The sequence below is a fragment of the Halichoerus grypus genome, chromosome 10 (genome assembly GCF_964656455.1).
Source record: "Halichoerus grypus chromosome 10, mHalGry1.hap1.1, whole genome shotgun sequence".
In the NCBI taxonomy this organism is placed as follows: Eukaryota; Metazoa; Chordata; class Mammalia; order Carnivora; family Phocidae; genus Halichoerus; species Halichoerus grypus.
The window spans coordinates 116875623-116888046 of NC_135721.1; the positions used below are offsets into that span (position 1 = coordinate 116875623).

The 12424-nt window shown below is 45.8% G+C and overlaps 1 protein-coding gene across 4 annotated transcripts in view; it reads right to left on the minus strand.

Moving 5' to 3' along the window:
- Positions 1-2781: 2781 nt before the first annotated feature.
- The window catches only part of NDRG3 (NDRG family member 3), a 73827-nt gene continuing 64184 nt past the window's right edge, over positions 2782-12424 (minus strand). For 2 of the 4 annotated variants that reach the window (XM_036108073.2, XM_036108072.2), the window contains 5 exons: positions 10712-10759; positions 6899-6934; positions 6715-6766; positions 5485-5523; positions 2782-4388 (listed from right to left, as the gene is read on the minus strand). In XM_036108073.2, the coding sequence (XP_035963966.1) occupies positions 4207-4388; positions 5485-5523; positions 6715-6766; positions 6899-6934; positions 10712-10759 (357 nt within the window). In that variant the 3' untranslated portion in view covers positions 2782-4206. The remainder of the gene's footprint in view (positions 4389-5484; positions 5524-6714; positions 6767-6898; positions 6935-10711; positions 10760-12424) is intronic. The other 2 variants (XM_036108075.2, XM_036108074.2) reach the window with 1 other exon arrangement.

Consider the following 12424-nt stretch of genomic DNA (forward strand, 5'->3'; position numbering starts at 1 on the left):
TTCCTGTTTTAAGCAGCTGCCTTGTCATGATCCCAGAGGGAGAGGTTTTTCTCTGGTTTTGTGCCTTGGTCTTGCCTCAGGAACACAGAACTGAGGTAAATGAGTAGTTTCCCATTCTTACCTGACCATTATAATCATCTTAAGTTCTTGTCGGTATCAGATTCCTGGGCTCCTCCTCCATCTTCTGAATCCAAGTCACCCGAGGAAAGCCTAGGAATCTGAATTTTATATACTCCAAGAGATGCCCTCAACTGGCTTTGGGGGAAGCACTGCCTTGGAGGGATGTGTCCTACCCTTTAATGTGGATAGGTATCCCTTGGGGATCTTGTTAAATCGCAGATTCTAGTTCGGTGGGCCTGGGGTGGGATTGAAGACTCTGCATTGCTAACAACTCCCAGGCAATACCCATATTGCTGGTCCATGAACCATACTTTGAGTAACAAGACCTGGATAGTGGTTCTCCAAGTGTGGTCCTAGGACAGCAGCCTCAGCATCATCTGTGAATTTGTTAGACATGCAAATTCTTGGGCCCCATCTCAGAGCTACTAGATCAGAAACTCCATTAGGTGGGGCCAGCAATTGCTTTCCACGAGCCCTCCAGGTGTTCTGATGCACAGCCCAAATCTGAGTGTCACTCAGCTAGGATAAAGAAATTTCTGACAGAATTGCCTTTGATTGGTGTGTTACCTTCAGTCATTATCTAAATAACCACACCTACTGCTCCCTTTCCATTAGGGGCTTAGTATTCCTGGAGACATGATTTTTTTTCTTAAAGATTTTATTTGAGGGGCGCCTGGGTGGCTGTCAGTTAAGCGTCTGCCTTCGGCTCAGGTCATGATCCCAGGGTCCTGGGATCAAGCCCCATTATCGGGCTCCCTGCTCCACGGGAAGCCTGTTCTCCCTCTCCCACTCCCCCTGCTTGTGTTCCCTCTCTCACTGTGTCTCTGTCAAATAAATAAATAAAATCTTAAAAAAAGATTTTGAGTGAATGAGGGAGCGAGCGAGCACAAGCAGGGGAGGGGCAGGGGAGAGGGAGAAGCAGACTCCCCTGCTGAGCAGGGAGCCTGACTCAGGGCTGATTCCAGGACTGTGGGATCATAACCTGAGCGCAAGGCAGAATCTTAACAGACTGAACCCCCCGCCCCCCACCCCCCCGAGACATGCTTTTTAACACAAAATGGCCCTGAAATAGCTCCTGACTCCAGCTCAGACTATGAAGCCTTTACTGGGGCCCTGCCAGCTAGGGCACACTCCAGCTCAGGTTCTCCCTTTCTCCCAGGGAAGGCTGGTTTGAGACTTAACTCCATGGGTACTTGGTGTGAAGAGCTGAAGAAGCCAGAATGGAGACACATCCTGTGTAAGGAAGTTCTAATCAGGATGTTAGAATGGGTGACGGCCACTCAAGGATGTGGCCCATGGCAGGGAGGAGACTGAGCACAGGCCCACCCCTCCTGCTCCTGTCTGCATACCATTCTGGCGTCTACCTTCTTATCAGACAGGAAAGACTTTCAGACTGGCCTCAAGGTGAGGCCCAAGAAGCCACCTGAGAAACTCCCAGATTTGCCGCTTACTAGTTGTGTGACCATTTGTAGTTACCTCTAGGCCGGTTTCTCATCCATAAAATGGGACTAGCATGTTACCTCATTGGACCATTATTAGGAAACATATAGGAAGGTGCAAAGGGCCCCAGCCTACAGTAGGTGCTCAATAAAGGCTGAATATGAAAATGCATCGATTTTGGAAGAACTGGGAAATTTTTCAGGCTAGGTGACCTTGACCAAAACACTTAACTCTCCTCAGCCGTTTCTTGTCTGTACAACAGACCTGACCACTTTGCAGGGGTGCCATGAGAACTGGGTAAGATGAGTTATATGGAAGAGCTTTACACAATCATCTTGTAGTCTACCTGGCTACTTCCTTGACTCTCACAAGGCAGGCACCCGAGTGTTTTTGGACTAAACAGGGAGCAAGGAAATGAAAATGAAGAGAGGAAAAAGTATAATATGGACCAGTCAAGTGTAGTCAGTTGGGGCCTGACTCCCGGCACAGAGCTAAGGTGGGAAAGCAGGTGACCTGTCAGGTAAGTTTATGAAGGCTGGAGTGATGTGGGTTTTAAAAGCAACTGTGACCATCAGACCACCTCCAGCTCAAGAACCGTCATCCTGTATTGTCGGGAACTCAGCTTGGTGACCTGTGTCTGTCCACGTGTATTTGCTTTGTCTCCTCTCCCAGAACGAGCAGGTTCTATGCCATTTTACAAGTATCTCCCACAGACACAGCAACCTTGATGTACTACTATATGGTAGCAGCAGCCCCTGGATCATTCAAGACTGATCCAAGGTGGTGGCCTCCTGATACCACTGGTGGGTACAAAGACAGCCATTTCTGGAGAAATACAGTCTGGCCTGTTTGAGGAACCCAGGCAAGTGGTTGCAGATTACTACATTGGGGTGGGACCCAGCAACCCCACAGAGATGGCAGGGGTGAAATGCAGAACGCCTTTCTGAGACCTTAGCTCTCCTCCTCCATAAACCGCATGATCACGCTTCTCACAATTTTTGGTTTGACAGGGATAGAGGTGTCAGATGGGCTTGGAGTTCAATCCTGGATGGGTTTACTGGTATGACCTTGGGCAAATTATTTATCCAGAGTCTTAATTTCTTCTTGGGTGAAATAATGATCAAGTATGTGAAAATGCCCAGCACAAAGCCCATATATAGTGACTTGGTTCCACCCCGAGCCCCAGTGCGTGGCTTGAAAGAAATAACACCAGCAATCGGGTAACAATGAGACATATACAGCTTTATTTAATAATCTGTAAAAAGTTGTACTCTGGCAGAGTGACGCATTCCCTATCTCGGCAGAAAGCGAACACTATGTCTGAAAAGCCCCTTCCTAAGACTCAGAACTGCGTAACCCTGAGCTTACGTCTGATGCCCACAAGAGCGGGGCCCTTGCTGTGTGGCAGCTGGTTTCGTCCTCCTCCCAGCAATACTCTGGCTGGCTGTGGCCCCTCACACAGCAGTCCACTAAGCACAACTGTACTTGCGCACGCTGCCCTTAGAGACTGGCCCCTTCCCTCTCTTCTTTGAGAGTTATCTGTCAAGAATCTTTCTGAGAAATGGGTTCTGTACCAATTTCACTTCGCTTCCACTAAGTCAGCTGAAGTCAAGGCTGTGCCTGTGACGCATGATATTCCGTTGAGGTCTGTGCCTCCTCGCCCAGCTGGTTCCTCACCATCTACATAATTTTCAGGCCATACCTCTCCTTTTTCAGAGCAGTGAGGGGTGGAGAAACACTCTTCATCCCAGACCCAGGAGGCACTTCTTGTGGATATCTGGTAAGTGGTATCAGACACTGCGGAGACAGCAGCTCTGCTCTGGCAGAGCAGAGGCCTGGCATGTTGTTTTCCACCTTCCTGTGCTAAGAGAGTGCAGTAATGATGCCACACTCACTTAGGAAAAACTCCATGTTGCATCAGAACCTCATCATTCATGGGCTTCTAAAAGAATATATCCCTCCCTTTTAGTTACAGAATAACATATGTGAATGCATTTGGACAGAAGGAGGTGGCTGGCCACGCACGCTGTCTGCCTCTCTATGTAACAGGCTCCCTTCCATTGGTCACAGTCAACAGTAAGCACGATCGGTTCCACATTCCTCAGAGCTGCTGAAGTCATTTTGCAAATCGTGTTGACCAATTCGGAACCAAGAGAATGCAGTGGCCTACCCAACCTAGAAACCTGTTCTGTTTATTTCCCTTAAAAACACCATTGAAAATGAAAAAGAAAAAAAGGTCCCCTTTGTTTTTTGTGCAGAAGCTCTACAAGAAAGCATATCTAAAATCACAGAACTATGTACACACAAACATAGACACGCGTGCTCACACACATACATCAGGATCAAAGACTCTTGTCAGATACGTAGTTGGGAAAGCACAAGGAAAAGCTGGCAAGAGAAGATATGGAAATGTGATCAGCTAAGGATGCTGGAATGTTACAGTAATGGCAAGGAAGTGATTCTTGGTACATACAAAAAGGAGGGCGGGCGGGCAGGCAGAGAGAATGATAAATCCAAGATACCAGAGAGTGTCAGTGGCCATGCAGGAGTTAAAGATAGATGCCAGTTTGCTGGATGAAATGTTATATTATGGAGTGGTTGTTTGAAGGAGGGTGGACTTGCATGGTCCAGGGGAGGAGTATCTGCTTAGCAGGACACCTCCATGGTCTGGTCTCTGTCCACAACATCAGGGGATTCAGAGGATTCTTGAGTTCCATCCGACTGATTGCTGGTGACAGATCGGCTGAAGGCACTTTCTCCAGAGCCGATGCTACTCGAGGTTGAGTGGGTTCGTGATCGGGCGAGCCGGGTCATGCTGGCAGACGGTACTGTAAGAAAGAACCAAGGGGACTAGAAGATAGTACCCTGGCTAAGCTTAGCTAATCCAGAAACTTCACCAAAGGCTTTGTTTAGCTTTCCCAACCCATTTAAGGTGAGACCCAGGACAAGACATAGCCATCTCCATTTTGCATTATTTGCTTAGGTGAATGGCTATATGCAAGGCTGCTTTAATCCTTTGGATCTGGTTGGAATCTCGGCTGATTCTAGTCCACTGAAGAACATGGGGAAACCTAAGTCCAGAGTATAGCCTCTTAGCTATGCCCACGCCATTCATACAGTGATTAGGAAAGAGGCTTTGGGAACCCAAATAGGTAACCAAACCCTGCAGTGCATGCAAGACTAAACCAAAAGAAAGACAAACCGCACAAGTATGAAGGTGTTTCACAAACACAGTGCAAGCCCGATACAACAAGACTACCATCCGTGTCCACAGGCTACCCTTGCTACCTGGGGAGCAGACATGTACGAAGGTGTGGGTGTAGGAGAGGGCAGGTGGGCCTGGCACTGACCTCTATGCAGGCTGCAAGGTAAAGGATGCCTGCGAGGGAAGGGCTCTGGGAGTGGGTGTTTCACTGACCACTGTTCTACAGCTGCTTTGATCCTAAGGTCCTTCCAGCTCGGCCGGGACATGGCCTCACCCGGCATAACCTCCCTGCCTATCCTCCTGAGGCACTGACCACTCCCCCAACTGTCAGTTCAATGCTGGGGTCAAAAGATGCCATCACTGCTGTAGCTTTCCAGACACAGGATCTGGCACTCCTACTTAGAATCAAAGCTGCCCTTCAATTCCTGTGTCTGGGGTTCATGCAAAGATGAGCAGGTGGTGGTGAAGAGGGGTCGTGCCTAGTTTCAGCTACTGCTGTGACCCTGGGTTTGGGTAAGAGGAAGCCTGATTATTACAACCCGCTCCTTTCTTCTGGGGAACCAGGGCTGGACCTGCAGGCTAACCCTCTTAGGGCACAACGAGCCCCGTTCTATCGGGCTCTCACTGCACAGGAAAACCGCGCACATGCTGCAGGCAGCCGATGCAGCCAGGAGAGCGTGGCTGGGAGGCAGGGGCGGGGCCAGCACGGAGGAAGGTACCTGACTCGGTGCTCAGGTGACTGAGCTGCACATACGGGACTGGAAGCAGGATGGACACAGGAAAAGGCAGGTTAGTGACCCAAGAGTGCCAAGTGGCAACCTTGGCTGCCTAGTAACACTGACAGAATACTCTAAGCTGGGGACAAGTTTTATTTTAAGGTCTCAGAGAAGAGTTGAGGCTGACTGATGTTTTATAAGCATCTCAGATGTTACTTCTCTCAACTAGTCGGCAACTGTTTTCCCCTCCACTATAAACAGCCATCTGTTTTGGATCAGAAATGTGCTGGAAGATCAGCTATTTCCTAGGAAAGGGATGAGAACTGGCTAGGAGAGGGACTTCTCCCAGTGAGCCAGAGAGATGTGGGTGTGGGCTCGGCTGGTAGTGGCTCACAGACGGGCATGACACAGCCACTCTGGACGAAACATACACAGTCTGCCTGCCAGGCACAGGGCTATACCCAGGGGTCAGCTGCTGCCCAGGCAGCTGTTCAACGGCCATTTTCCACACTTAAACCAAAGACAGGAAAAAAAATCACTCTCCTGGGTAAACAGCTCTGTACCTGGGTTGAAGAGTTTTTCTCCTTAAAAATTCCAAGAAAGGAGCAAGTGTGGATAGTCTGTGACAAATGAGAAAGCTCAGGGGTCTCACAATACAAGAGACCAGGACAGTGGCACACGATATGGACACATCCTTGGACTCGCTCTAAACTACTGTGCAAGTTCATTTCCTGTGGTGGGGCGGATGTAACTGAGGACACTACCCTTTTCTTCTGAAGTCTCCATTTTGTTTCTCTAGGCCATGAGTCATTACCAGCTGAGTTCAAATGCAAATCCTAATTTCAGATTCACAAGCTTAGGAAAGCCTAAGCCTCAGTGGTTGAGAACATGGGCTCTGGCGTCAGACTGCTAGGGATCTGCAGGTGAACTGTTACCCTGGGAAATGTGCTAGCCTCTTTGAACCTCAGTTTCTTCTTCTATAAAATAGGACTAAAACAGAACTTACCTCTTAAGGTTATAAACACTGAATGCCCAGCACAAGGTAAGTGCTTAATAAGTGTCAGCTAACCTTATGTATATTCACAGATGAATGCTCCATAAACATTTTGGTTTCTACTTGACTTCAGGCTGGCTAGCACAGAGGTTATGCCCTGAGAAATGTGTGCTCCTCAGATGTCAAAATGACCCCACTATCATTAAATTTTTGCTAGAAAGAAGTTTTATACTACTCACTGTAGCCCATTCCCTGCAAAAAGTACTTGAAGGCCTCGGTGAGCTTTCCAGGCTGGGAGACAAAATAAGAAGGTATTAATCTTTGCACACAGAGAGGCAGAATCAAATGAGTGCTTTAAAAAAAGACAAGAACAACAACAACAACAACAACAACAACAACAACAACAACAAAGCCCCTCCTTACCTGTACTACTTGGGGCAGTCCACCACAGTCTGCCATCTAAAAGAGGAAAAATATGTAAGTCAGCTGGTACTTATCCTTAGGGGACATGCTCTGAAAATCCCTGAGCCCTTTCAAACAGGACAGGATTGAATTTTAGGTTCCTTAACTTAATGTTTAACTGCAACCAAGTGTAGGTTTCCTCAATGCACTCTTTTTTTTTTTTAACATTTTAGTTTGGGTTTTTGGTTGTTTTTTTTTTTTTTAAGATTATTTATTTACTTATTTGAGAAAGAGCGAGAGAGAGCACAAGCACTGGGGTGGGGCAGAGAGAGAGAAGCAGACTCCCTGCTGAGCAGGGAGCCCGATGCGGGACTCAATCCCAGGATCCTGAGATCATGACCCGAGCAGAAGGCAGACGCTCAACGAACTGAGCCACCCACGCAGGTGCCCCTCCTCAATGCACTCTTATACGAAGACTTACATCCTAGAAATAACCTTGGATATAAATCTGAAAAGATTTAATACTTACTCATCAGTAAGATGTGGAGCCTGGCCTTTAGGTTGAGAATTCAGGCCCAGGTTGAGAATTTCCCTTTAGGAGTGACAGTGAAATTAACCACTGTCTTCAACTATGGTTCTGCCTCCACCTGAAGAATGTTACTTTCAGAGTCCTCAAACAGCATGAACCTAACTTCTCAGGGTACCATGCTTCCTAAGTTCCCTCTCAGCCCAATATTATTTTCATTCTACAACTAAGGGGATTTCTCCAATGAGATGGTGATGTTGAATTTGGCCAACTCACTTGGTTAGCCACTTTCCTCTCAAAGCTGGACTTGGTGAGGCTGTCTCTCACTTCATAAATATTTACAGCTGGTTATTCTCACTTTTTTTTTTTTTTAAGATTTTATTTATTTATTTGATAGAGAGCGAGAGAGGGAACACAAGCAGGGGGAGTGGGAGAGGGAGAAGCAGGCTTCCAGCCAAGCAGTGAGTCCAATGCGGGGCTTGATCCCAGGACCCTGGGATCAGGACCTGAGCCGAAGGCAGGTGCTTAACGACTGGGCCACCCAGGCACCCCTGGTTATTCTCACCTGTGCAAGGATTTCTAGAGTAGGGTTTTGTTAGCACACACTGGAATTACCCAGAAGACTCATTAAAACTCAGATTCTTGGGTTTCTGCTCTAGAGATGCTGATTTAATAGGCCTAGGGTGGGGCTCGAAAACTTGAATTTCTTTCCTTTTTTTTTTTTTTTTTTTTTAAGAGAGAGCATGTGTGTGGGGCGGCGGGCGGTAGGGGCAGAGGGAGAGAGAGAATCTTAAGCAGACGCTACACCTAGGGCAGGGCTCCATATCTCATGACCCTGAGATCATGACCTGAGCCGAAATCAAGAGTTGGATGCTTAACTGACTGAGCCACCCAAGTACCCCAAGAACTTGCTTTTTTTTCTTTTTTTTAAAGATTTATTTATTTTATTATTTATTTATTTTTTAAAGATTCCACTTATTTGACAGAGAGAGAGAGAGAGAGAGAGAAAGACAGCACAAGCAGGGGGAGCGGCAGGCAGAGGGAGAGAGAGAAGCAGGCTCTCCACTGCAGAGCAGGGAGCCTGATGCAGGGCTCGATTGCAGGACCCTGGGACCACGACCCAAGCCAAAGGCAGGCACCCAACCAACTGAGCCACCCAGACACCCTAAAGCTTTATTTATTTTAGAAAGGGAGAGGCAGAGAGAGTCCCAAGCAGACTCCGTGCTGAGTTCAGAGCCCGATGAAGGGGCTAGATCCCATGACCCCAAGATCATGATCTGAGCCAAAGATTCGGACGCTTAACTGACTGTGCCACCCAGGCGCCCCAAGCACTTGCATTTCTAACAAGCTCCCAGGTGAAGCAGATTCTGCCAATCTGCAGAAAACACTGTTTCTAAGGCATGGCCCAACCACGGGCCCACCCTCTTCCTTCCAGCTATTACTTATTCTGTACACAGTATCCTATTCAGGCTGACTGGAACTTAAAAAAAAAAAAAAGAAGAGAGCGATAGGGGCACCTGGTGGCTCAGTCAGTTGAACATCCAACTTTTGGTTTCAGCTCAAGTTATAATCTCAGGGTTGTGATATTGAGCCCTGCCCATAGTGTGGAGTCTGCTTAAGATTCTCCCTCTCCCTTGCCTTCTGCCCCTCCCCTGCTCACACTCTCTCTCTCAAAAAAATAAACCATCATTTCTATTCACCAGCATGAACACTTTCTTTGAGGGGGGGACTGTTATTTAGCAGATGGGAATGCCACAGAAGGCACAGGAATTTGAGGTTAATGGGACAATCCCTTAAAATTCTACAAATAATATCAGGGACAAACATTTACCCTGATTAAATATACACCTAACTGGCAGAGGCTGTATTTTCATGAAGTTTAGGAGTCAAAATCTGATATAAAACAACACATGCAGAGAGAGAATATTAGGAGAGACTATTTCCAAGCTTGATGCCTATCAGGTAGTTGGAGAGTCAGTTCAATTATGCTGTTGCAGTAGGCATTTTGCCCAGAAAAAACTACATCTACAGCTACTACAGAGTTCAGTTTTGTGCTTTCAAAATACTGATTCAAACCTGTACTGAAAAACTACTTGAAACCATACACTTCTAAAATAACATCCCTATTTTGGACCAGTTCATCAACCACCTAGACCTCAGCACATTCTGCGTTCTGTCACCTCAGAGCATTAACCTCAGGTTCTATTTCCGGGAACGATGGCCTGCTTCTGGTGACAGCACTTCCCTTTCAAGCCACTTCAAAGAGAAAGGGAAGAAAGCAGAGGCCTTTCAGGCTGAGAAAGTAGCAGTAAGCAACATAAGATCAGCACTTAAATACAGTAATCCATATTCAAATCAGGGTGTCAGGCCCCTGAACATCTTACTACAGGCTGTAGGAAAAAACAAGGTTGACACTCTTGCCTGGGGTACAATGAAAAGGGGAGAGAAACCTGACACTAACTAGAAATTCAGTAAAAGAGTTGCTCTCTATTTGCCCTAAGAGAAAGAAAATGCACCCACCCTCATATTAGAATGTTATCGGAAGCTTCCTAAACAATACAATGGGACATAGCATGTAAATAATTTCCATTCATCCTAATTCTCACAAAATTAAATAATGCTTATGAAGTTTTTAATGACATGCTTAGATACTGATGTCAAAAAGTTCAGGAGGGACACCTGGGTGGCTCAGTCAGTTAAACGTCTGCCTTTGGCTCAGGTCCTTCTGCTTCTCCCTCTCCCACTCCCACTGCTTGTGTTCCCTCTCTCGCTGTGTCTCTCTCTGTCAAATAAATAAATAAAATCTTAAAAAAAAAAAAAAAAAAAAGAAGTGTACAGGAAAAAGACCCCAATTTTTTTTTTTCTTTTGGAGAGTGAGCACAGCGGTTGGGCGGGGAGAGGGGCAGAGGGATAGAATCTTAAGCAGGCTCCACACCCAGCACAGACCCCAAGGTGGGGCTTGATCTCATGACCCTGAGATCGTGACCTGAGCCAAAATCAAGAGTTGGATGCTTAACTGACTGAGCCACCCAGGCGCCCCAAGACATCAATATTTTTACCAGAGGGGAACTTTGGGTGTTAGGATTATGGGTAATTTCTATCGATTTCTATCCTTTACTTTTCTCTATTTCCCAATATTCTACATTGAGAATATATTCAGGAAAAAGAAATTTAAAAAAAAATAAAGAATCAGAGAGAGAGAGAGAAGCTTTCCTTCTTTTTGGGCAACTATTCCAGAAATAGAGTATTTTAAGCCATGTATAATTTACTCATAAATCTACTGGCAATGAGGAAAGAAAGCACCTTACCTTTAGCAAAGTTGTATTTACAGGGTTCAGGCGAGAGTTGCATTCAACCTTAAAAAAAGAAAAAAAGATAAAACAATTTTATGAACCGCTAGAAAAGTAAGAAATAGCTTGGCATGAGAATGATCTTCCAAGATCAACAGCTCGGTTTGGAGATGGCTGAATCAGTCAAAGAAATTACAAAAATACAAAGTAAGAGATATATGATGTACTTGGTATCTGATGATTTCTGAGTAAATCTAAAAGTCTGGCTAATTTCATTTTCTGAATCTGTTGCGAGTATTTAAAGAACTGTATGTTGAATCTAATTTCTCCTACTGGCTAGGAGAACTTGGGGGCTAATTACCTATTTTAAAATGTGAACTGGACCATAGCCCTCACCTGCTGGGGTTCTGATGGCTTCCCGGCACAAATGGCCCTGACCAAGCCCAATCCCCACCCCCCTTATACCTTCCCTATACCCTGGGTTTGCCATTCTGCACACCCTCTTTTCTGACTCGAGGTCTTTCACTATTCCACCTAAATACTGACTACTCTACGTTTTTTTTCTCTCACAGCAGTTATCATAATTAAGAATTACCACCTTTGTGTTTACGTGTTTGGTATCCTATACTCTCATACCCATGAAGGCAGAGACCTCAAAGAAAAGCTTTAACCTCTAGGTTCAGCAATGTTTTATGGCTAATTTAATCAACAAAATCTCTCCTTTTACACATGCTTGCCAAGCATACACATACAAAACACTGCTAAGAGTCTGGAATCCACTAGGGTGAAAACATACAGTACAAGGCTGAATGACATCACTTCGAAATTTCACAACTGAGCTGAGTATAGAAGGATGAGTAGGATTTCAAGAGACACAGTAAAAAGAAGGGGTGGGTGTTTGAAGTTTTCCAGAGTCAGGGGGAAAGCATAAGCAAAGAACCAGGAGATGTGAAGTGGATGTACAGGGCACGTGTGGGGTTACAGAGGTGTGGCGTGAAGATGCACTGCAAGGCAAGTCTGGGGGGCAGACTGGAGCTGACCATGGAAGGCAAGGAGCCATGGAAGGTTTCTGAGGTAAAAGGATTTGTTTTAGTAAAGTAACCAGCAGTGGCCTGTATGACAGACTACAGAGGCAATGAGCCAGTTAGGGGGTTATTAAAGTTACCTAGGCAAGAACCAGTGATCCAGCTGAACTCTGGGGATTGCTGATGGGCAGGTATACAAAACTCTTCTATAACCAGGGGATGATCTAAAAACCAGGATCACCAAACCAGTTTTTGCTCTACACAAAGGACAATGCAGGCAGTGATCAGCAAACGTACCAGTGTACCACAGAATAGCATTAACTCTAAACTGTAGAATTTAGAAACTGGATCCCTAATTGCCAAGCACAGTGCTTAGAACATAGCAGATATGCAATAAATATTTTCAGGAAGAATGAACTCCCCACATCTGGATTTAATTTAATAAATCATGCTTTTCTTGGTTTACCACTGTGTAACTTCTATAACTCTGTAAGAAGTCTCCATATCTGGTAAGCCAAACGCAATGGTTGTTTTTTTGACATGTCTACTCTCTCCCTAGCTCACCAAATGCAGAGACTCCATCTTATTCATTTTTGTATTCCCCATAGCATCGAGCAAATAGGGAAAAGCTCAAAAAATGAGGCTGAATAAGTGAGCAAGAATAGCAAAAACGACCAAAACTTAAGGAGCTCCTTCCTGCTTTTCC